The following is a 24,724-nucleotide window of genomic DNA, read 5'->3' on the forward strand; positions in this document are numbered from 1 at the left end:
TCGCGCCCGGATTCTTGCCAGAAGAGAAGAAAACCTCGGGTGTGCACGTGATAAGGTGCAAGATTTACCTAGCGAGTCGGGAACAAACAGAAACTGCCGAGAAATTGTCCAAACAGGCACAGACAGCAGAACCCCAACTGTGGGAAATGCTAGAGGACCCACAGCTCAGCTTCCACCCGTAAGCAAGCCTCAGAGAAATAAGGAGAGGGAAGCTCACAGATGGAGAGAGACATAAAAAACTCACCAACCAACGCGATGCCTGGGTTTACCTGGATACGGGATAACCAAGCGGAAGAAGGTGCTCAGAGTGGTGCAATGATTAGAAATTTGAACCCTGGGGCCGGCGTTGACCCTGGCAGCACTGTCTCTAGTCCCGGCTGCCCCACTGCCCTGCTAATGTGCTGGGAAAAGCAGCAGAAGATAGCCTAAGTGCTTGGGCACCTGCCACCCACGTGGGAGACCCGGATGAAGCTCCTGGCTTCAGCCTGGCCCACCACTGGCGGCTGCGGCCATTTGGGGAGTGAACCAGCGGATGAAGATCAATATCTTGGGGCCGGGCGCTGTGGCGCAGTGGATTAATGCCCTGACCTGAAGCGCCAGTATCCTATATGGGCGCTGGTTCTAGTCCCGGTTATTCCTCTTCCGATCCAGCTCTCAGCTATGGCCTAGGATAGCAGTAGAAGATGGCCCAAGTCCTTGGGCCCCTGTACCCACGTGGGAGACCCAGAAGAAACTCCTGGCTCCTGGCTTCGGATCGGCACAGCTCTGGCTGTTGCAGCCATCTGGGGAGTGAACCAGCGGATGCAAGACCTCTCTCTGTGTTTCTACCTCTATCTTTAACTCTGTCTTTCAAATAAATAAAATAAATCTTTTTTTTTAAAAAAAAAAAGATCAATATCTCTCCCTCCTCACTTTCTTTCTCTCTTCCTCTCTTTCTGCAATTCTACCTTTCTTTTTTTTTTAAGCCAGGAGCTTCTTCCAGGTCTTCCACGCAGGTACAGAGGCCCAAGGACTTGGGCCATCTTCTACTGCTTTCCCAGGCCTTAGCAGAGAGCTGGAGCGGAAGAGGAGCAGCCGGGACTAGAACCGGCGCCTATATGGGATGCAGACACTTCAGGCCAGGGCATTAATCTGCTGTGCCACAGTGCTGGTCCCTGCAACTCTACCTTTCAAAAAAAAAAAAAAAGGAAAGAAAAAAAAAATTTGAACACTAACCGGATAGTTGATGACATCAATTTGCTATTAAGGCACTGGTTTAGTGGAAACTTTTAAAAAGAGTTCTTATCTTTTATCTGAGAGCCACACTGAGATGTTGATGGTTGGACCTATCTGATATCTGAGATTGGCTTCAGAATCAGAGAGAAGGAGCCAAGTGGACAGGGGATGCGGATGGAGCCAGGGGCACGGGCTTGGCTGCGCGAGTCTAATCCACACTGGCTGTTTAGAATCAAACGCCCCCTGAGAATCAGTTCCCAGGGGAGGGTGCGCCCCCCACTCGGTCTGCCCAAAGCCAGCGTTTGTTTTCCCTATTTCTGACGTGGATACTGAGTCTCACGTCCTTGGGTGAGAAGTGAGTTTGCAGAGGGCAGATGTCCTGGCCTCAGACCCTGACCACGCTCACTGGACACTGGAAGATAATTGTAACAGGAGAGGTCAATGCTGCGACAACACGGGAGAATCTGATCTTAGCATGCAGGTAGCTGGACAGCTCATTCCTGTCTCGAAAAGTCTGACTTAAAATATAGTAAAGCATTTTTTAAAAGGATTATTTGTTTTCATTCTACTTGGAACGCAAGAAGACAGGGAGATGGACAGAGAGATTATCCAACGGACTTATTCCCCCTCCAGCTGGGTCTCCCACATGGGCAGCAGGGAACCAAGCACTTGAGCCGTCACCTGCTGCCTGCCAGGGTGTGCATCAGCAGGGAGCGACCAGGACTCACACCAGGCATTCCGCCGTGAGACTGGATGTCCCCAGCACCAACTAAACCACCATGCCACATGCCCACCCTGCAAGGTTTTATTTTGATTGTGGTTGGTTCACAAAAGTGGGCAACCCCACAAGACTCCCTCTAACGCATGGGCAAGTGAAGCTGGCTGGCAGGTCCGGGAGAAACTCAGGTGCTGTTGACACCCAGTAGCTGCATGGGCAGGACGTGCAAGACGCCAGATGCCAGGGGGAGCCTGAGCAACGGAGAACTTCTGCCGCCTTCTTCGACTTGCTCCCGCATTTCCACCTGCCCACCTGCTGCCTCCCACCTTTGTGGTGCCACTACAGAGAACTCACGTCTCCCAGAAAGTTTAAGCCACTGTGCGGCCTTTCCGGTCCAGGGGCCTGGCTTGCGTCCACACTTGCCGTGGACCGAAGTCCACGGGGAACCGCATGCCAGCAGCCCCTGGGGCCACTCAGCCATGCAACCGGACAGAGACGCTTTGTAAGCACTGGTTTCCAACAGATAAATGTAATCAAGGTTTATATGCTCAGAGAAGCCAACAGGATGGGATTGTTTCACTCCAAAGATCAGAAGAAAATTGTAACTAATGTTGTGGAAAATTACTTTGATATTGCTTTCTCAGTACCGAATCACAATTAGGCGGCTGTGAGAAGTACAGGGGAAGAATAAATGAATAGTAACAAATCAACACAAACAGCCTGTGTCAGGGGCGCTTTGCTCAGGGAAAGTAACGTAAGCATTACTTAAAGTTTTATGACTGTATTTGGTGAGGGACGCATAGAACCTCAAGGTTGCCCTTCACCTGGCTCACGGCCGGGGCGGTCCTGCTGCCTGCCTGGTTGGAAAGAATGGGGCTCAAGGCCCATGCCTGCTCCTGCCGGGGCCGGCCAGCTGCAGGGAGACTCTTGCTTCTGCTTCATACCATTCTACACACCCTGCCAGCCAGAGGCTCCGAGCCCCGCCCTGGAAACCCCAGCTGGCCCGTGAGCCCCCAGCCCACCTGGAACCCACACACAGGTGCACTTAGGAAGCTGTGCAGGACAACGCTGCTTTGCGTGAAGAGCAGGAGTTCACCGCCTGCAGAAGCAAGTTCTCTGCTTTGCCAGCTGCTGTGGCCACCAAGCCAGCAACCACGGGAACACAGAGCTTGGGCCCTGGAGGGTATCGATGATGGCTCATGATGGCCGTGCCAGGGACACACAACAGACCACACTCGAGCCAAGGCTCCTCCCCCAGAACGTAGCTGGACAGCTGGACTCCCTGCCCCTGTGTGTGTGTGTGTGTCCCACCCCCAGGCACGCACCAAGGACGCGCAGCGCTGTTCACCCGAAGCAGGGTCTGGGTGCCCTTGCCCAGACAACACAGGAGCAGTGAGGACGCTGCTCCAGGGCCCTGCTCTGCCGCTGCGTTGTCATCGGCTATTCCAGGCTCCTAAGAGGCTGCAAAGTCCCCACAGGGCGGTCGGCTTGGTCATGTGCATGGGCTGCTTCAGGAGGACAGGAGCAGCCAAACCCGCTTCCGCCAGCCGCCAGCCATGGGGGTCTGGCCAGGCGTGCGTCAGCACCGATGACTCGCCCGCCACCTCCCAGGGGCGCCTGGCTGTGGCCGCCTCTCCCTCACCCTCTGTGATGAAAGAAACAACTCATCGCCTCCCCCACACAGGGCCTCTGGCAGCAGCTGCCAGGCCTGGGCCGGGCTCTGGCCTCCCCTCCCCTCCTCTCCCGGTGCCCAGGCCCTCAGCCCGTGCTTAGGGCCTCCTGTGTGCAGGGCGGAAACCAGGAGGTGAGGATCTGTAGAGGAGCAGGTGCAGCTCGGCTGAGAGAGTGAGCCAGTGAGAGCCCTGGGTGTGGCTTGGGGAGGCGGCTGCAGCCTGGGGACCCTCGCGTCTGCCCGAGGGCAGGCACCCCTAGGCTGTGCGCCCCATCCCCTTGCTCTCTCACTCTCATCTGTCCCTCACAGCTCTTCCCTCCTGTGTCTGGGTCACAGTGAGCCAGGGAGGGCGTGTGTGTGTGTGTGTGTGTGTGCTTGGATGGGAAGGGGTGTCTCTGGGTGAGCATGAGCATACGCAGGCCCCAGGGCATATGGACTGTGAGTGGGGGGCCAGGGGGACCTCCCCTACCAGGGCCCACTGCTGAGACTCGTGGGTGCCGGTGCCTGGAAACCCTGCATTCCTTTCCACTCTGAGCAAGCAGCAGGTGCTGATAGGAGCAGGCCTGGCCCCACAAAGCCAGGAAGTGCCCAGGAGGTACCACTGTGTCCAAGCTACAGGGCCTAGATTCAAGGGGTCCCCAGGACTGGGCAGGGAGACTGAGTCTCCCCTAGGGACACAGGCTTGGGGAGAAACTGTTCCCCCTCTGATGTCCCACACAATGTGGAAGAGGGCCCGAAAGCTGGCAGGTCCTTAAAGGCAACCATTGCCTGGACAGATGGGCAGCGTGGTCATCATTCTTCAGAGGGCCACCTGCTGCTATGCGCTGGCTGCAGGTCAGAGGTCAGAGCCCCAGCACAGGTAGCCCGACACTAGACACAGCTTTGCCATATTGATACTGAGGCCTGGCACAGGGAGGTCAGGACCCTTGCTCCTCCTGCTGGGGGTCTCCTCCCACAGACCCAGCAGGCCAGGGCAGCCGTGGAGGCCTGCACCTTGGGTGGGCAGGCTGGGAGCCAGCTTCCGCAGGGTCAAGTGCAAGGACTCACCTGGCACCTGCTGGGGCGCGAGCTCCGTGGGGTCCTGCAGGCTGATGAAGAGCAGGAGGCCTGCAGCTCCAAACAGCAGAATGGACAAGAACATGCAGGCCAGCCGCATGGTGCTGGGTCGCAGGGTCATCCGGGGCACACGCCGGGGTCACCTCTGGGGTGCGGGAGGTGCCTTCTTCCTTCATCGTCCACAGCAAGCATCCATCAGGTCGAGGGCTGCAGGGCAGAGGACGAGTAAGGGTCAGGGCATCCGGGCGGGCTGAAGCCCCCTCCCCACGGTAACCCCAGGGATGTCCAGGCCCCTCCAGAACTTATCCAGGCATCTCTGCCACTTTTCCCAGGCTAGGGAGGCTGAAGGAAGTCCCAGTGCAATCTGTGGCCGGGACACTAACTTCTCCCTTGGGTCCCCGACATCCCAGAAGAACCACAGAGAGAGACAGGCTCTGGCCCCTGCCTGCGTGTGTCCAGTCGGGAGCCCTGAGACCCGCCCATCCCCAAGTCAGTGACCAGTGGCCACGCTCCCACACTGCCCAGTCTCCCTGAGCTTCCGGGTGAACACATGGCTCCCTGGACAGGGATCTGGGTACAGACCAGAATCCAGGTCCCTGTCCCCAGCAACTGGCCAGGCAGATAGGGACCCCCTTGGATCTGCACTCACCCGACTCCTCCCTGTAGTGTGCTAGGGACACAGTCTCCATTGAGCAGGAGGGTTTTGTTTGTTTGTTTTTGTTTTTTGTTTTTTGACAGGCAGAGTTAGACAGTGAGAGAGAGAGAGACAGAGAGAAAGGTCTTCCTTTTTCTGTTGATTCACCCCCTCAATGGCTGCCGTGGCTGGCGCACCGTGCTGATCCGAAGCCAGGAGCCAGGTGCTTCTCCTGGTCTCCTATTCAGGGGCAGGGCCCAAGCACTTGGGCCATCCTCCACTGCACAGCGGAGAGCTGGACTGGAAGAGGGACAACCGGGACTAGAACCCGGCGCCCCAACTGGGACTAGAATCCGGGGTGCTGGTGCTGCAGGCAGAGGATTAGCCTAGAGAGCCCCGGTGCCGGCTGAGCAGGAGGTTTTGAGAAGCTTCCAAACACAGAGGATGTTCAGGCACAGACCGGTGCCCCCACCACCAGGCACAGCTCTCCTCCTTGGCAGCCTGGATGGGCAGGTGGCAACCAAGGCCTACGGAATCATCGCTGAAGCTCTGGCCAGTCCAAGGTTGTCCCTGATTCCCCAGTCCTTGGCCAGGAGCTGACACAGGACAGGTGGACCTGGCGTCTCGTGGATGCGAGGTGTGGAGGCTCAGAGGCTGGGCACTGACCTCACTCTGGCCCTTGCTGATGGACACTTGCTGCTCTGGTCGGGGCGCACTCAGGGCGTGTCCACGTGACTTGCCCTCACCCTGGTTCCTCCCACAGGGCAGAGGAAGGAATGCTCGATATCCCAAATTCCAACCAGCAACCCCCCTGGGCAGGGCTGTGGATCAACACGGAAGCACCCCAAGGCCACGTGCCTGCAGTGGGATAAATGTGGGTGCAGCAGGTGGCAGGTGGCAAGGAGGGGTCTACAATAGGCAGCAGGTGTCTGGGCACCTCCCCTCCCCATCACCCGGCCCTGCTGGCCCAGGTCTAGGAAAATAACCACCTCCTCTATCCAAGGAGCCTGCCACAGCTCCCTCATCCTGGCACAGGGCAGTGCCAAGGGAGGTGGGGCAGGGGCAGGTCCCAGCGGCTCTGAAACCACAGGTAGGTGGTGGCCGGCTCGCCACATGCACCAGGGTGTTCCCTTGGCCACAGCCCCTCCTATTATCTCCCTGTGTCCAGCCCGAGGGGCAGGAGGAGGCGAGCAAGGAAAGGCAGTGCCGCCCCTCCCCCGCCTGGGACCGGCTAGCGCGCAGCAAAGCTCAGGGGCTGCCGAGTGTAAATTGCAGGTTTGGGTTTCTCCCCTCTGCAGTCTCTGTAATTATTTTTTCACTCAGTTAACTTTAATTAACCTGCCTCAGGCCTCTGTGCGCTTGGCGGTGGGCTCCCTGGACTGTGCCGAGCAGGTGGTTCCCACGACCTCCTTGGCTGGGCTCTCTCTGCCTCTGGAGGCGGCTCCCGGCTTTCCGCTGGCCCCTGTCACCAAGAAAGACCGCTGCCTCCCGCCATCAACCGGGGCCACCCCTGCCCTGCTTGCAATGAAGGTAAAGGGACGGCCACCTGTCCTTAAGAGCTCCCTGTGTGGGGCTGGGGCCTTTCCCTCTGTGGCTGACGTGGATACGACTGCCCGGGCGGGGCTGGCTTATGGGCCTGCAGCGGCACAGCCTTGGGGTCTCCTTGCCGGACAGGGCCACTGTTCACGCAGCCCACAGTGAGTCAGTCCCAGGGCCCCTCTCCAGCAATGACAGGCATTGTGTGCAGGGTCTGGGCTATGAGCTGCCGCCTCGATCCAGCTCCTGGGGAAAGATGGGCGACCCAGGGGCAGGGGAGTTGGTCTCTCTGACCCTTACTCAGTCCCCCACCAGCAATGGGTTGAACGCCCTGGGATGCCCGGCAGTCACAGAAAGGAGTAGAAGAGTTGAAATGACATCACACACAGGTGCAGTGTGGACCAGGCCTCTCTGGAGCAGCAGCTGCTACTGGGCACGTTCACACAAGCACCCTGCCTGTGCACCCCCACACGCACCCCCACATGAATACATGCACACAACACTTGAACACACGCGCACATACAACACACATGTATGTGTGTTCACATGTATGTACATGTGTGTGAACACATGTATGTACATACATGTGCATACACATTAATGAGCACATGTGTAGATAGACCATGCACAAACACATATGTGCACACATACATGCATGAACATACATGCATGCACACACATTAATACAACACATAGGCACACATACACACATGAATACACACATGCGTGAACACAGATGCGTACATGTCCGCACACATGTGCACACACACAGCTGACGGCCACCAGCTGTAAAGAGGCTGTCACCAGCCCCTGATTTTGCCAACTACGGTGGGGGCTCACTTCCTGCAGCCAAAGGGGCGTCCTGAGTCAGACCCCAGGAGTCCAACCTGTACGAGGGCAAGCGGCCTCCAACATCAAGACACTCATTGTACAAGGAGGGGGCAAGGGAGAGAAGGACGGACAAGTTCGAGGCTAGTGCACAGAGCATCCCGGTGAAGTGGCTAAGGAAGGCCTCCCCAGTACTGGCCCAGGGACTCTTAGATGGACAAAGGGAACTTGGGAGCACATGTGGTCATCACCCCAGTTCTGTTCGGTAGCTGGTGCTGTGGCAGAGGCCACAGAGGAGCCTGGGGGTTCCCGGTCCCCAGTCTGTCACGTGGTTGCTGCTCAAGCCACCACAGACTTCGCTGTCAGACGGAGGGGGGTCCTGGTAGCCTGTGGCCACCATGCCCACCACACAGAGCCAGGATGAGGCCAATCCCCGCCCCCAAGGCTGGCAGAGAAGACGCCTCCGGCTGACCTTGCCCCAGAGCATCAGCTGTGTGCGTTTCTCCTTTTCCAAAGCCGTCTTCTCCATGGGCTCCCAAGACAGCGATGGAGCCCGGTGCACACCCAGGGAGGCTGGCGTTGGAGCTACACGTGCCTCCGCCCTCCCCAGCCCCTGAGCTCCGGACCCCGCCTTTCCCCCCCAGCTCCCTCTCGCTAGGGACCATCTGAGCAGCTAACTCTCGGCTCCAGAAAAATACAGGGATCACAGATCCCACTGGCCTGCCCTCCTGGGTGACACTTGCAACATGGCTGAGTCTTCCATGCCCCACGGATTCCACGGCAAGCTCCCGCCCCCAAGATGGGGCTGCACCAGGTCAGCAACAGTCCACCGGACACTCCGGAGTGCGTCCACTTCTGCTCCCCAGTGTCCCCCGAGGGTCCTTATCTTCAAAGTCACATGTCAAGGTCGCGGGGTTCCAAGGCCATCTGTCTCCCTCTCTGGGGAGCCGAGGGGATGCCTGGGAGGTGGATTCTGTAACCTGTCACCGGCTGGGGTCTGGCTTCCCCTGGGGCCCTGAAAATACATGCACAAGCCTGGGCCCCCACTGAGACCACTTTACGCTCGCTGCGCAAAGCATCACACTCAGCACCCACAACAAGGACCCTCCCCTCCCCGTCCGTTCCAAGACCCACAGACAACCAGAAATTCACATAACTGGGGGCAGGGCTCATGCAAGAAAAACAAGGAGGCTCACTGAGCTCACAGGAGCTCCCGGCCTCCCCGTCATTCCCAGTCTTCCCAGCAGCCTCGCTCCCTGAGGCCTGAATGGCGTCACCAATTTTCACTTAAAAAAAAAAAAAAATCCAATTAATCTTATAAACACCTCCTGGGGCCCAGGGCAAGGCCAGGAAGTCCTCCTATTTCCTTATTTATTTGATTTAAAAATGTGTCTCTTTGGGGAAATTGATTTCGGGGCACAAGCAAGGACTCGGGAATTCAACCAAAACACACGCACCTCCAGTGGCGACCGGCCGGCGGGCAGGCAGACGGACGGACGCACGGATGGCTCCAAGGACAGCTGCGCTGCGGCTGCTCCAAGGCCTGGACGTGCCCCCAAGCACCCAAGGGACCCTCTGCTCCCGCGCCCTACTCCAGGCAGCAACCCGGGCGCAGCCACGTGGTCAGCGGGCCCCGGGCCTGGGAAAGTTCCCCGTCTGCCTGTCTCCTCGCACGGGCAGGAGTGAACAATGACGTCCCTCCCAGCTGAGGGCTCCGGGAGAAGCAGCCGGGAGAGAGGCTGCTATGGCAACTTGAGGAGAACAGAGCCAGGCACTGCCGTCACCTTGAATCCGGCACCGTGCCTTCTGCCGCGGCGCACAGGGGCCCCGGAGGCTGGGCACTGGCGGCTGACCCCTGGCCGCCCGCATCATGTGCTCCTCGCCGGGCAGAGCGCACAGCCCAGTCCCCGGGGAGCACCACCTCCATCTGTTTTCTCAGACTACTCCTCTTCCCTGTGTGCCGCTCTGGCTGACTTCGGAGACGGGCGCTTCTCGATTTCAGCTCATTAAAATCCTGCAGCTAATTAAAACCGCTCCAACGGCGGCGGCGGCGAACTCCAGGACGAGTCCCTCCAGCTTTTATGCGTAGGCATAAAGTTGCAATGCTCTCTGAGGCTGATGGATGGCCCCAAGTGCTCAGGCTCGGAGATGCAAGATCAGGTCTGCTCCTGCCCCACCCTGACTGCTGGGGCTGGGGTTGGGGGTGGGGACGGGAGCGCAGCTGCACCCCACTCCCTGGAGAAGGGGAGGCAAGTCCCCCACCATCCACTCCCGTTACAAGGCAGGGCTCCTGTGGAGAGCCCCCTAGACTGACTGCAGCGAACAGAACGGGCATCCCTCTAAGGGTGGAGGTCAAGGTGCACATCGGATCCCTCTGGTCCTGAGGCCCTGCCTCCCTACAACACTGCAGCCCAGCCTCCCACCATCCTGAACACAGAGAGGGGCTGAGTGGAGGCCAAGGGGGCCTGCAGACACGCTGCCCCGGCCAGAGGGCCCCAAGAGCCACAGGCCCCCTCCCTTGCTAGGACGAGAACCGCACCTTGGATGCCACCTCTGCCCAGGACTTCTTAGCAGGGTGCAGGGTAGGGGCGAGTAGTTCTACAGGTAGAGGCTGAGTCCCTCCTCTCCCCCTGCTGCAGCAGAGTCTGTAGGGCCCCCTCATCACCCCAAAGCCAAAACTGCAAGCTCGGGCACTTGGGCCCTGCCCCTCCCCCACTGGGTGGCAGCCCCGCCTCCTCTCTGCATTCCTGGCACTCAGCACGGTGCCTGGCACAGCCTAGGGGATCAATAATGACTGATGCATGCGGGAGGGGGGCCGACTGGAGGGAGGCACTCCACGGACCTGGAATTTTTAAAAGGTCACTTATGTTTCAGGGAGCTGCGGGTGTGTTTTGATTAAATCGAGGTTGGAATCAGGACAGCAAGTAACTGAATCCCCTGAGAGCAGAGGAGGCAAGGAAGTGATGCTCCTCCCTCCCTCCCGGGACTCAGCGGAGCCTGGCACCGAGGCACCCGAGCCACGCCCTCCGTCAGGGCACAACAGACTGCAGGTCTGTTTGAAAGGCAGAACTACAGAGAGGCAGTGGCAGAGAGAGAGAGAGAGAGGTCTTCCATCCACTGGTTCACTCCCCAAATGGCTGTAACAGTCAGAGCTGGGCTGATCTGAAGCCAGGAGCCAGGAGCTTCTTCCAGGTCTCCCACGTGGGTGCAGGGACCCAAGGACTTGGGCCATCTTGTGCTGCTTTCCCAGGCCACAGCAGAGAGTTGGATCGGAAGTGGAGCAGCTGGGACATGTACTGGCACCCATATGGGATGCTGGTGCTGCAGGTTGGGGCTTTAACCTGCTGTGGCACAGCGCCGGCCCCACTAACATACTTTTTTTTTTTTTTTTTTGACAGGCAGAGTGGACAGTGAGAGAGAGAGACAGAGTGAAAGGTCTTCCTTTGCCGTTGGTTCACCCTCCAATGGCCGCCGTGGCCAGCGTGCTGCAGCCGGCACACCACGCTGATCCGAAGCCAGGAGCCAGGTGCTTATCCTGGTCTCCCATGGGGTACAAGGCCCAAGCACTTGGGCCATCTTCCACTGCACTCCCGGGCCACAGCAGAGAGCTGGCCTGGAAGAGGAGCAACTGGGACAGAATCCGGTGCCCCGACCGGACTAGAACCCGGTGTGCCGGCGCCGCAGGCGGAGGATTAGCCTAGTGAGCCGTGGCATCGGCCCCCACTAACATACTTCTAAAGATAAATGTGGATATGCAGATGCATATCAATAGGTGTGATACCTGCACAAGCAAACACGAGGGGACTCCCAAAACTTCACAGAAAATGGAATTTTGGTTCAAATCAAAGTAAAGTTCACGCGTGATCTTGTCATAGCATGGGTTTCCCACAAAGGTTGATACTTTTTTTATTTATTTGAGAGATACAGACACAGACAGACAGCGAGAGCTCACACCCAGAGTGCACATCTGCTGGTTTACGCCCCTCCCACCTGCAAAAGCCAGGGCTCAGCGTGAGCCCGAGCCAGAACCTGGACCAGAACCCAGGTTTCCTACATGGGTGGCAGAGGCCCGGTTACGGGAGCCGTCACCTGCTGCTCCCCGGACTGTGCAACAGCAGCCAGCGGGAATCGGGAGCAGAGCCAGGCCCGCAGACGGATGGGGGGTCGGTGGCATAACAGCGGGAGTGCACGTACTGCCATGGACTGGACACCTAAAAGTCGTCATGGTGATCCATTCTAGGGAAGCATATTTAACTACAATAAAACCAACCAACAAAGGCGGCCTGAGCAAAGCAGTAGATGTCACAAGACGGACGACCGAGGGCCTGGGCCTGGCTTCCCTCCCGCTGAGCCGTGTGAGTCTCAGGACTTGATTTCTGTCTCTCGGAACCAGTTCTCGTCCAGATTGTACGCTGTAGCTCAGTTCCCAAGTCCCTTGCAGCTCCAGCGTGAGAAGAATGTGTTGGGAAACAGAAAAAAAAGTACTACCTTGTGGACTTCACCCACGCATGGCCACTCTGGGCCCTGCGACAAAGGTGCCCTTCACCACAGATCTGGGTCACAGCTGTGCCGTGGCCTTGGGAAGGCTGCCAGGGTCTACCTCCCGAGTTCTACACCCTGGGAATGCTGTCCCTGAGTCGGCCAGGTTCCCGTGGGCCAGACCATCCCTGCCACGCTGCTTCCCTCCAGGATGACTCTGTCCTGGTTTGAGGATCAAAGGCCCTGGCGCAGGTGTCAAACTCCTGTGTTCGCAAGTTCCTTCTGAAGCACAAAGTCAGGTTCCTCGAGGCCTGGCCAAGGTGAATCCCACCTGGGGCTACTTCCTACCTAAGGGACCAATTCCTCTGTGCGTGAACTACGTTCAGCCTGATGGGGACGGTGCCTCATTTAGTGACGGAAAGCATCCTGAAGCAGAAATCTAACCAAGAGGATGCCCATCCCACTGAAGCCACAGCCACCATCTGCGTTTGAAAGGGCACTGGGAGGGATCCGTGGTGATGGAGACGTCCTCTGAATTCCTCAGCGTCCATGTCCTGGCTGTGGTCTTGGATGACAGTTTTGTCTGCTGTTACCATTAGGGGGACAACTGAAAGCACACAGGTGATTTCTCTGCATCACTTATAGTTCTACGAGCCTATAGGTAATTGTCTCAAAACAAAAAGTTTCATTTGAAAAAAAAAAAGGCAAGAGTTTAAAAGTTACTGGTCTTTCAGCTCACGAACAATGGGAGCACATTCTGATGTTGTGCACGTAAATAACAGATAAGCATTTTCATGGATCAACACCATCCCCTGTTGTATAAGAAACATTTTAAAGTTAAGGGACTATGCCTTTAATAGGAAAATTTGATGTGTTAGCAACTAATGGTTGATCTTTGTGCATTTTTCAATTGCAAATTGCACTTTAAAAATGCAAACAATTATTAATATTGATTTGGACTAAAACAATATTGAATTTCAATATATTCCCTGCTCTTTTATGAATTACCCTGTGGATACATGGCGATTATGATAGAAGAGTATTTGCATGCCCAATTTCTTCTCAGCGAGGATCCCTGAATGGGGCCGACGTGACCCACGGATAATGAACTTCACAGGGACAGAACTGCCACCAGAGACTCTGGCAGGACCAGAGTCCTCGGGCAGGACCAGAGTCAGCCACAACAAACTTGCAGAGCCACTTCCCCTTCCAACCCTTGGGACAGGGCACAGGCTGTGAACACCCATGCTGGCCTGGAACGGGATTGAGAGCCACAGTTTTTCAAGGAAGGAATGAGCAAGGAGCTGATATTTATCCTCCTTTGTTCATGTTCAAGGCTACACTGGATACTATAGAAACATCCTATTTAGCTTCCACACAATAATCTCTTGAAGTGAAAATTATTATCCTGATCCATCACGGGTTTGGTTCTCTGTAAGGAGAGGCTGGGATGGAGTTTGGAGGTACAAGATAGTCACGAAGGGGCAACCTGGGAAGGGAAGAGGGAGGAAGCCGAAACAAGCAGGAAGTCCAGCAGGGACACAGGCCTTGATGGGGGTTCTGGGAGTGGGCAGCACGGGTCGGAGTGGCCCACGGTAGGCAGAGACGGCTGGGCCCTTCCCTTCCACTGCACTGCACAGCTGGACGTAGACTGCCCAGGGGAGGCCGTGGCCTCAGAAGAGGCACTCGGCTGCAGAACCAGAAAGAGCTGCGAGCCGAGGCTGGCTGCTCACCTCACGTCCCGTGGGCGGTCAGCATGTCCCTGCTGTTGAGGATCAGGGTCCACCAGAGGTGGCGAAAGCCCCAGAGAGATGAGACACGGCCAAGGTTACACAATAAACAAGAGCCATCCCAGATCTGTTGGACTCCAACCCCGCCTCTCCACCCCCGCCGCTGCTTTCCTAAACAAAAGCTTAGATCAGACTGTCCTGACCTTCAGTTACAGAGACACGGAGGTTTGGAGATCTCCAGAGAACAGGCAGAAAGTTTGGCTGTGTAAGCAAATACACTCAGCTCCCCTCCTCCAGAACCATCCCCACAGCACACACACACACACACACACGCATGCGTGCACACAGGTGCGTGCACTCACACACGGGCACACACGTACTCCTGGACAATTATCTCGTTGCTAATGGAAGGCGGGGATACGGATTATTTGGGTTAAGAGTTCCCCTGACAGTACAACCTGGAGAGCAGCTCCGCCCAGCAGAGCCACTGGGTCTTGCTAAGAGCAGCCGGGGACGCATGAGGCTGCATGGCCAGCCTGCTTTTACTTTTAGAAAGCACTGAGCTATTCACATTTTCCAGCTGCTCTGACATCCATAGCCACAGCAGGGAAAATTACAGGGAGGAAGAAATTGCATATTTACTCCTCAAAATTGAAAGTTGGGGTATAATACGGACAGAAAGCAGTGTGTGAGTAAAGCCTGAATGCCCTGGCCCCTGGCAGGGGGTGGCCACCTCCAAGCTGCAATCAGCAATCCAGAGACTCCCGAGGAGGAGAGAAAGGCAAGGACATTTGACCTCCTTCCAGGGAATCCCTCTCCCTGTGGCTGGCACAAGGAGGCCTTGTGTGTCTGCCTGCCAACAGTGTCTGGTTCTGTGCTCAGACGAGGTATGGTGAGCAGACAGAGCCATCAAGAGTGGGGACACAAAGGGCTGGTGCTGCGGCACAGAGGGTTAAAGCCCCTGCCTGCAGTGCTGGCATCCCATATGGGCACCGGTTCAAGTCCCGGCTGCTCCACTTCCAATCTGGCTCCCTGCTAATGCACCCGAAAAAGCAGCAGGAAATGGCCCAAATCCTTGGGCCTCTGCACCCTCGTGGGAGACCAGAAGAAGCTCCTGGTGGGAGACCCGGAAAAAGCTCCTGGCTTCGGATTGGCTCAGCTCCAGCCATTATGGCCATTTGGGGAGAGAACCAGTGGATGGAAGACCTTTCTCTCTCTCTCTCTCTTTCTCTCTCTCTGTCTCCAACTCTCTCTGTAACTCTGTCTCAAAATACATAAATCTTAAAAAAAGAAAGAAAAAAAAAAGAGGATGGCAAAAGAGAAGGGAGGCTGGCACTCTGGGGAGCTTTAGCTGCAGTGCTGTGCAATCCAGCAGGTGCACTCTGTGTATCTGTACAGAGCATGCACACGGTCACCCCCTTTGGAGCAGGTTGGCCACTCTAAGCTGGCACTCAAGGAGACCACCCCATTCTTGATTTTCCCTGGAGCACTCCTATGAATAGGCTGGTCTCTTCCAATCTGAAGGCTCCAAGACTAAGCATATAGCAGAACAATCCATTCTCCTGGTCTTACCCTGGCTGCTGTGTGGAGGAACAATGTTCCTATGGCCACCAGGCTGGGGACAGGGCTTGGAGTGATCTGGAGGGCACAAGACAGGAGTCCACCTCCTCCACAAGGCTCTCCCTAAGACTCCTTCCTGCTGATATATATGTCTCCCATCCCAGTGGCTCCACAGACACCCTCACTTCCCCCACAGGATGCTGGAAATCCAGAAATTTGGGCTCATCTTAAATCCTCTCTCCCTCTACCCCTCCTCCCCATCCTACTGCAGACTGAGCCTTCTGGCAGGTGTCCTGTCAATGTTTGCCAGACCCCCAGTGCTGCTCTGATTCAGCACCTGAGGCCTGGACAGCTCCTCTCAGCTGCAATGGGCCCGAGTGACATCTGCAGGCACCACCCTGCTCAGAAGCCTCTGAGGGCCTGGGGGCTTCAAATGTCTCAGAGTGGCCCCCAAAGACACAGTCCTTGATGACCTCATACCCTCATCTCTCACCACCCCCTGATGGCCCCAGGCTAGGTGAGGCACCCTCTGATGTGTTCCAAGGGAGCTATAGGGCTTCTCCTGACACATGGGTAACCAGAAGGTTACAGTGTAGGGAAGAGAGCTCCTGCTACGGAGCACTCCAGTTTCTCAGTGGGAGGCTCTGGGCATGCTGTTATGTCTCTGAGCTTTGGTTTCCTGATCTGTAAGTAGGTGCCATGGTGGACTCAGGCCATAGGGCTGTTGGTGAGGGGAGCTGTCCTGGGATAGAATGCAGAGCTCAGGGTGGCTGTGTGGGTGCCTGGTGGTCCCCATCCTCTCTGTGCAGGGTGCTTGCTTCTCTACAATCAAGCTCTTCTGACTTCTTGGCTGGTGAACCACACTGGTTTCTTCCTTGCTGAGCCTGCCACCTTGTTCCTGTCCTGGTGGATCCTATTCTTCAGTCTCAAGGACACACACAGAAACCTTGTAACCCTTTGTGAGCCTGGGCATGGTGCACTACGACATCTGTTTGCCAGGCTGCAGGCAGTCCTCAGCCAGGGAGCATCCCGCAGCAGAATAGTGTGCCCAGGGCCCCACGCTGCGCCCCGGACCACCTATCAGCTGACCACATGAAGGGTCCCTAGAGCTCTGGCTGAAAAGAAGGCAGGCATGGGTGAAAGCATACCTTTATGATGGACCCCAAAGTAGTCAAACACTGGTCTTCAGGGAACACCTGTCTCTGGAGCAACCCTTCCCTGTCACAACCATATGACACGTCAATAATGAACATGTCATTTTAAACGACCCACCCCAAGGCCCTCGGCAGCAGATTCAGATCTTCCAGTCTGGAAACCCAGGTTTCTAACTTGAAATTTCCTGACTCTCAAACTGTCTGACAATGCACATTTAATTTGTTTTTTGAAAGATTTATTTATTTACGTGGAAAGCAGAATGCCAGAGAGGGAGAGAAGGAGGGAGAGATCTACCTACTGGTTCACTCTCCCAAATGACTGCACTGGCAGGAGCTGGGCCAGGCTGAAGCCAGGAGCTGGAACTCCATCCAGGTCTCCCACATGGGTGGCAAGGGCTCAAACACACAGGCCATTCTCCACTGCTTTCCCAGTTGCATCAACAGAGAGCTGGATCAGAAGCAGAGCAGCCAGGACTTGAACCGGTGCTCCAATACGGGACGCCAGCATCACAGGCAGTGGCTTAACCTGCTGCACCACAGCGCCAGCCCCATGTCTAGCCTTGCACATTTTAAAAACTCACCTGAACCAATCAGAACTCAAGTCCTAAACTGCAGCCCCCCCCCCCCATGCCACCCTTGCTACGGCAAGCATAGCTCAGATAAGGGACATTCCCATGACTCCTGGATACAAACAAGGTCTACTGGCTGAAGGAGCTTTGTGCAGACCCACGCTGATGTGCTGATAAAAGGGGAGCTCAGGGCAGGCCCACACGGGGAGGACACAGGCAGAGATCTCCAAGCCAAGGCAAGCCAACAACTGCAGCAGCAAATCCTTCCCTCGCAGCTCTCAGAGGGGACCAACCTTGATTTTGGACTCCCAACCTGCAGAGCTGTGAGACAATCAATTTCAACTGTTTAAGCCACCCAGTTTGTGGTGGTTTCTTACTGCAGCCCAAGCTGACTAATTCAGGCCCCACAGCAGGAATGCTTGGCCTTGACCTACAGGGCAACCTCCTCCGTGGGACGGGAAGTTGCCAGGAAACCAACTCTCGCCTGGCTCAACAGTTGCCTTGAACTGTGTGCAGATGGCGTCTGGCCGAGCATTTGACTCACACTGGGTATCGACCAGGATGTGACTGCAGGTAGGTAGCAGAAAACCCTAGGCGGTGCGAATGTTGAGGCCTAGAGACCCAGGTCCTGCCTGTGGCTCTGCTCCTCTCTCCTTGGGGTGCCTTTTATCCTCAGAGGGCTCCCTTCGTGGCTCAAAGTGCCAGGATACAGGGATCCAAAGAGACAGCCCCATCCCCAACCTGGGAGCACAACTCCTGGACCCTGAGCTGATGGAAAATCCTGTATGGGACTGGGAAGGCCCCAGGACTGGGGCAGGCCTGGGTTGCTGGACCCAGTGGGATGCACCTGCTCCTCCTGGAGCTGGGGGTGGGCTCAGTGCCTCCCAAGCTCAATAAATAGGAGACGGTGAAGAAGGAGATGGGGAGCTGGCCACCGAACCCATGACACGTCCTTTGCTTTGTTCCATTCAACAGCTCAGGGAACCACTGTCACCCTCATCCCACAGCCACCCAGCAAGGCAGCAGTGGAGCCGGGACTTGAATTCAGGTCCCCCACCCACCACCCGCCCCGCCCCAGCTTAGCCACAGACTCCTGTGGCACTGGCTCGTGGCTCTCAAGCAGACACCAGCCTCAGTGGGAACTTGAGGGACCACGAGGTGGAGAACTGACAGTCTTGTGTGTGAACACACCGTGACTGCACACATGTGCACGCGTGTGTGAGTGTGCAGACATGTCTCTGGCTTTGTTTCATGTGCTGTGGGGAGCATGTGTTGAGCAGATGCGTATGTACACACATGTGTTTCAGAACCTCTCGTTCCTCCACCAGTGGCCACTACTGGGAGCAGTCCAGCCCCAGCCAGGCCATGCCCTGCTCCTGGTCACCAGGAGTAGGACCCCTGAGCAGCCCTCGCCCCAGCTCAGCGGCACTTCCTCCAGGGGGCTGCCCAAGGTCAAGCCCCCTTCCTGGCAGAGGAGAGCTGTGGGGGGAGGAGGGGACCTGCCCCACCCAGCCTGGAGGGAGGGCAGTGGGGGGTGGGGTTCAGGAGTGGCAGCTCAGCAGAGCCCCCACCGCATTCCCCCTCCATCCCCTCTCCACCCCAGGGTGCATCACTCTGACGACCCCTGGGAACTGGCAGCTCATTTTCCACGATCATTAGCGATGGGAAGACCTCAGGTTCTGCCTTTAATTAAAGTCAAACGCGGGGCTGAGGCACGGTGCTGCACACAGCCGTCCTCGTCTCCCTTGTAGAAGCCATATGCAAATAATTAAGCGAGGCACGGAAGCCGTAATTAAAAATTTTACAAACCCCCTCATTAGCTGAGCAGGCTGCACAGAGAAGCGGGACCACGACCCTCCCCCACGCTCTCGGCAGCTCCCGCAGATGGTTAATTGGGCCTGGGGCAGGGCGGGCCACACCTAGGTGACACTGCACCTGGCAGAGAGCTGGCAGGGCCCCTGGCCCTCCAGGCCACGCATGGTGACCGCTCACCTCCATCCCCTGATCCTCTAGCCAGGGACAGTGCTCCCCAGGCAACACGGGTGAAACCATCCCAGGCTAACGGGGCACACACAGTTCAGGGCCCTGGTCTCAGACCTCACAGCCTCCCCAGGCTGCAGCCCCGGGCTGGGCAGAGCTGGGCTGCACTGATGGAAGAGGGGAGAAAGGTCTGAGACAGGCCAGAGGCCCCCCCAGAGGGCGCCCAGGAAGGGGGCAGGCTCAGCAGCCTCTTGCTCTCACGCACATCCTGAGGCCTTTTGAGTCCTTTCCTGTGAGCAGATGTGCCCCAGGCCCTACTCAAGACAAGGGCCCTGGGGGGACCCCTCCATGCCCCATAAACACGCTCTCGCTCTCGGCTCCAGTTTCATTCAGCAGCCACAGACCCAGGAGGAGGGAGAGGGGTGGGAAACACGCCTGGCCCCGCTGGGGCCCCCTCTCCCTGCCCCACCTCGGGGTCCCTGGGCTGTACCCTCGCCACCCCTCCCCCCAAGACAGACGTCATGTCTGGTTCACGTCATGTCCAGAATCGATCCTGCCAGGCGAGCCAGCGCAGGCATGATCTCTACTTCCCATTGACATTTCCTAATGAATATTCACTCGTCGCCATCACAGCCACTTGTTTTCTGTCTGGCCTGATCCACGGCACTCCTGGGAAGGAACGAGGCCCACAGGGGCGCTGATCAGCTCGCCTCGGCCTCGGCCTCGGCCCGAGCGGGCTCCCAGCAAGGCTCCGGCTCCTCCCGGGTCGTGCGTGTCAGCCGGAGGGGACGGAGAGGCTCCCCTTCTGAGGCCGCGGGGGCCTGCGAGCTGTCCCACACGGGACATCCGGCCCGGGCTGTCTTCGGATCCTTGAACTCAGCCCTCTCCAGCTCGGGTCCCACCCTTCTTGGCGGCTCAAAAAGGGTCATTTTTCCTTCTCCCTCTCCACTGCCAGACAGGGGGGATGCAGACCCAGGCGGCCCTGCCCAGGGTCATCGGTCCCCTGCTGAGTCCAGCTGACCGGCCATGTCGGTTCTCCTCTTTCCTCACTTTGGTAGCCAGCGGTCCCTTCACCTTTTCCTTCCACTTGTGAGAGCCAAGCAGCCCTGCTCTCGGAGCCCCTGCCCCGCCCTCCGCCCCTGCCCCGCCCACCGCTCCTGCCCCCGCCCTCCGCTCCTGCCACGCCCACCGCTCTGGCCCAAGCAGAAGCAGCCGCCTACAATACAGATGCCCGGCAGGACTCAAGGGGTTCTGGTGGGGAGGGGATGATCCCACTTACAAAAAACCCACATAGGCCGGCGCCGCGCCTCGATAGGCTAATCCTCCGCCCGCGGCGCCGGCACCCGGGGTTCTAGTCCCGGTTGGGGCGCCGGATTCTGTCCAGGTTGCTCCTCTTCCAGGCCAGCTCTCTGCTGTGGCCCGGGAAGGCAGTGGAGGATGGCCCAAGTGCTTGGGCCCTGCACCCCATGGGAGACCAGGAGAAGCACCTGGCTCCTGTCTTCCGATCAGAGCAGCACGACGGCCGCAAGGCGCCAGCTGTAGCAGCCACTTGGTGGGTGAACCAACAGAAAAAGGGAACCTTTCTCTCTGTCTCTCTCTCTCTGTCTAACTCTGCCTGTCAAAAACAAAAATAAAATAAAAACGCACATAAACACTACTTTTTGACCCTTTTTTAAAAATTCTAATTTATTTTATTTATTTGAAAGCAGAGAAAGAGCTCTCCCCTCCACTGGTTCACTCTCCAAATGCCCACAACATCCAGGGTTGGGCCAGGCCAAAACCAGGAACTCAAACCAGGTCTCTCACATGGGTGGCAGGAACCCAAGACCCCAAGCCATCACCTGCTGCCTCCCAGCAAGCACCTCAGCAGGAACCCAGACAGGGAAGTGAGTGGGGACCCCAAAACCTAGGCATGACATGAGATGTGGGCATCCCAAGCGCAAACTGTGGTGCCAAGTGTCCTTCCCCCCATTTGATTTTTAAAATTTTTATTTTATTTTGAAAGAGTTAACACAGAGAGAGGGAGGGACAGAGAGAGGTCTACCATCCGCTGGTTCATTCCCCAATTGGCCGCAATGGCCGGAGCTGAGCTGATCCAAAGCCAGGAGCCAGGAGCTTCTTCCGGGTCTCCTGGTGCATGGGCCCAAGCACTTAGTCTATCTTCCAGACCATTCGCAGGGAATGGATCAGAAGTGGAGCAGCCGGACTCAAACCAGCGCCCATATTGGATGCCAGTGCTGCAGGCCCCTTGTGCCACAGAGCCAGCCCCTTTGCACTCCAGAGTTAAACCACTGCCGTAGTAAGCCTTCGGTGAGCACCTACTATGTGCCTGGCGCTATTCTTGGCAATGGAGATCCAACAGTGAACAAAACAAAGACCCTGCCCTCAGGCATTCTAAACAGGAGAGCGACAGACAATACGACAAAGGTGAGACATTAGCCAGTTATACATAACACACACATATACCTAGAAACGAGTTACCCAGCATTAGAGGGAATGAAATCCTACAGCGAAAAGGAAAACCGAGCAGGCTGAGGGAAGCTGGGCGCCCCGCAGGCCTATGTCTGCGGGAGAAGGCCCACAGGGCAGGCTGGCGCCTGGGCTAAGGCTCTGGGGTGGGGGCCGTCCTGACGGCAGGTGTCTGGAGAGAAGAGGACATAGGAACATAAAGGGAAGTGCAAGGAGCTGAGGCCAGGGACGTCACGGGGACCCAGTCACGAGGCCCAGGGCAAGGACTCGGCTTTGGCTCCGGTGAGGCAGGAGCAGAGGGAGGCCCTTTCGGAAGCCGGATTCCAGCAGGAGCCGCGGCCATGCAGACCAGGGGAGCAGCCGCTGCGCACGGGCCCAGGGAGAGATGCTAGGCCCGACATGGACATCCGTGAGGATCAGGAGGGCTTTTTTCCGACAGTGGAAACTACACGTCGTTTACCTGGGACGCAGTGATGTCAAGGTTTGCCTGGGGGTCACTCGTCAGCCGTAGCTTTTCCGACAGATATTCTGGATCTCAGAAAACACACTAAGTCACTCTCCTCATCCAGCCTGGCCCCTGCCCCTTGCTGCTTCCATATCCTCAGGCCCAGGAAACCTAGGTGCTCTCAGTTAAGGGAATGGAGTAACAGGACGACTGGGAAGGCAGCCCCGCAGCTCCATGCAGACTCCACCACCTGCCAGCTGTGTCACCCTGGGTAACTCGCTGCACCTCTCTGTGCCTCTGTCTTCTCACCTGCAACATGAGGGTAGCAGCCCCTTTGCGGCTACCTGGCCAGGTTTTAATGAGGACTCCCACAGCCACTAAGGAGGAGGCTGTTGGAACGGTGCCTCGGGCACAGGGCCTGTGATCATGCTGGCGCCTACTTGCGGCAAGATGAATGGTGCTCCCCCAAGTGCTGCTCTCTCGGGCAGTTCCATCAACCTGCAGTTGGCAAGGCCTGAATGCCTGGAAGAAATGGGAGCTGTGCAAGCTGCCAGGGGAGGTGGCCAGGAAAAACGCAGGAGCTCAGGCTGCCGGCAGAGCCACAGAAAAAAAATAAATAAATAAGAAAGTGCCGCTGCTGGGAAGGGCTTCCAGGAAGGTGGCCCCGAGCGTTGCATCCAGACAGGAAAACCAGCAGGCCTGGCCATTTTGGCAAAATGCCCACGCAGCCGCCGCCGGCCTTGGGCTACCTCTACTGGCGTGCATCCCGAGGAACCATGGGGCTGGTATTTTATTTTTAAGTTCTGTGTTTGCCAAACACCATTCAGAGTGATGCATTTGGACAGAGTGCTGCAGTTGGTCATTTCTCTGATGATTCTTTAAAAAACTATAACCTTCAGCCCAGAAACTCACCAAGCACCTTTGTCAATTTCAGTTCAGATCCAAAGAACCCTGCAGGTGCTTCAAAAAGTTCATGGAAAAGGAAATTAAGTGATAAGTTGAGGGCGGCACTGAGGTGCAGTGGGGAACATTGGCGTCCCACATGAGTGCTGGTTCAAGTCCTGGCTGCTCCAGCTCCGATCCAGCTCCCTGCTAATGCACTTGGGAAAGCAGCGGAAGATGACCCAAGTCCTTGGGCCCCTGCACCCACGTGGGAGACCCGGATGAAGCGCCTGGCTCCTGGTTTTGGCCTGGCCCAGCTCTGGTTGTTGCAGCCCCTTAGAGGAGTGAACTAACATATGGAAGATCTCTCTCTCTCTCTCTTCCTCTCTCCCTCTCTCTGTAACTCTGCCTTTCAAACAAAGAAATGTTTAAAAAAGATAAGTTTATCTTGGTGCAAGAATTTTTTGAAACACAAAAGCGCTTTCTGTATAATCTGTGTTTTCCACCAACTTTCTAAAGGGTCCTCATACACATGGATTTCGGGGTTTTTTTTGCACCAAAATAAACTTACCTTTTATTCCATTTTCTACAAACTGTTTGGGGTACCCTTATATTATCTGAATTCACTGGATCAAGAAAACAGCCATATTCAACGCATTACATTCTTTAAAATTTCTTTTTATGTAATTAATTATTTTGCTAGCAAGGTTGAAGTATTCTAAAAAAAAATTGGCACAATGCTAGAAGCTGACACTTGGCATGAAATGATGGAGTGTATTCTGAAAATATTTGTAAGGTTCTCCTCTGTATTTACATGCACAGACACACACACAGAGCTTGTCCTGAATTCAGCATTGCTGGAACCCGTAATGGAAGTCTAACATTATTTTCCAATTTAGCTCATTTACTTCGCAGAAATTTGACTCCAGTTCGGAGACCTAATCAATCCCACTGGTAGTCTCCAAGGCTTACACAAACAGCATTTTCTCAATGGCAGCATCTTTTTTTTTTTTTTTTTTTTCCAAAAAAAGAGATCTGCTTATTTATTTGAAAGGCAAAGTTACAGGGAGAGAGACAGAGGGAGAGACAGAGAGATCTTCTATCTGCTGGTTCACACTCCACGTGGCCACAATGGCTGGGGCTGGGCCAGACCGAAGTCAGGAGCCTGACTCCATCTGGGTTTCCCATGTGGGTGCAGGCACCCAAGTACTTGAGCCATCTTCCACTGCTTTTCCCAGGCGTATTAGCAGGGAGCTGGATCATAAGTGGAGCAGTGGGGACGCGAACCGGTATCCACAAGGGATGCCAGCGTCTTGGGTGGTGGCTTGACCAGCTGAACCACAACACTGGCCTCAACGGCAGCATCTTTAACCGGCCTCCCTCGTATCCAGGAACTGATGCACGGTCTACCAGTCACTCATCACAACCAAGAGCCAGATAGTAGACTTGATCCGGTGCAGGAGTCGAAGCTGCCATCCTCACGAGGTTGCCAGGTTGCCCCTTCACAGAGAAGTCTCAGGGCTGCCTTCTCTGTCTCCTTGCCAAGCAAAGCCCAGCTGCACCCAGGGCCCTCCCCAAAGAGGTGAGCATTTGGATCCTTTGGGAATGCAAGGGCTCCATGAAGATGGGTGTTTGCAAGCCTGATGGGGTGACTCATTGCTGATTTCTCTCATGGGAGACAGGGCGTGGAGCTTTGTCAGAAGAAACAAAAGCACAGGTTGTAGAATGAATTTCACACGATTTAGGTCCAACACTATTTAAGGCATCAGAGGACAGCGGCTTGGCCTCCCTGCCAAG

The 24,724-nt window shown here is 56.3% G+C and overlaps 1 protein-coding gene across 2 annotated transcripts in view; it reads right to left on the reverse strand.

Moving 5' to 3' along the window:
• The window catches only part of CHST8 (carbohydrate sulfotransferase 8), a 120,611-nt gene that overhangs the window by 56,915 nt on the left and 38,972 nt on the right, over positions 1-24,724 (reverse strand). For both annotated transcript variants that reach the window (XM_062176677.1, XM_062176678.1), the window contains exon 2: positions 4,653-4,868. In XM_062176677.1, coding sequence (XP_062032661.1) covers positions 4,653-4,782 — 130 coding nt within the window. In that variant the 5' untranslated portion in view covers positions 4,783-4,868. The remainder of the gene's footprint in view (positions 1-4,652; positions 4,869-24,724) is intronic.

The sequence above is a fragment of the Lepus europaeus genome, chromosome 19 (assembly GCF_033115175.1).
Source record: "Lepus europaeus isolate LE1 chromosome 19, mLepTim1.pri, whole genome shotgun sequence".
Taxonomy (NCBI): domain Eukaryota; kingdom Metazoa; phylum Chordata; class Mammalia; order Lagomorpha; family Leporidae; genus Lepus; species Lepus europaeus.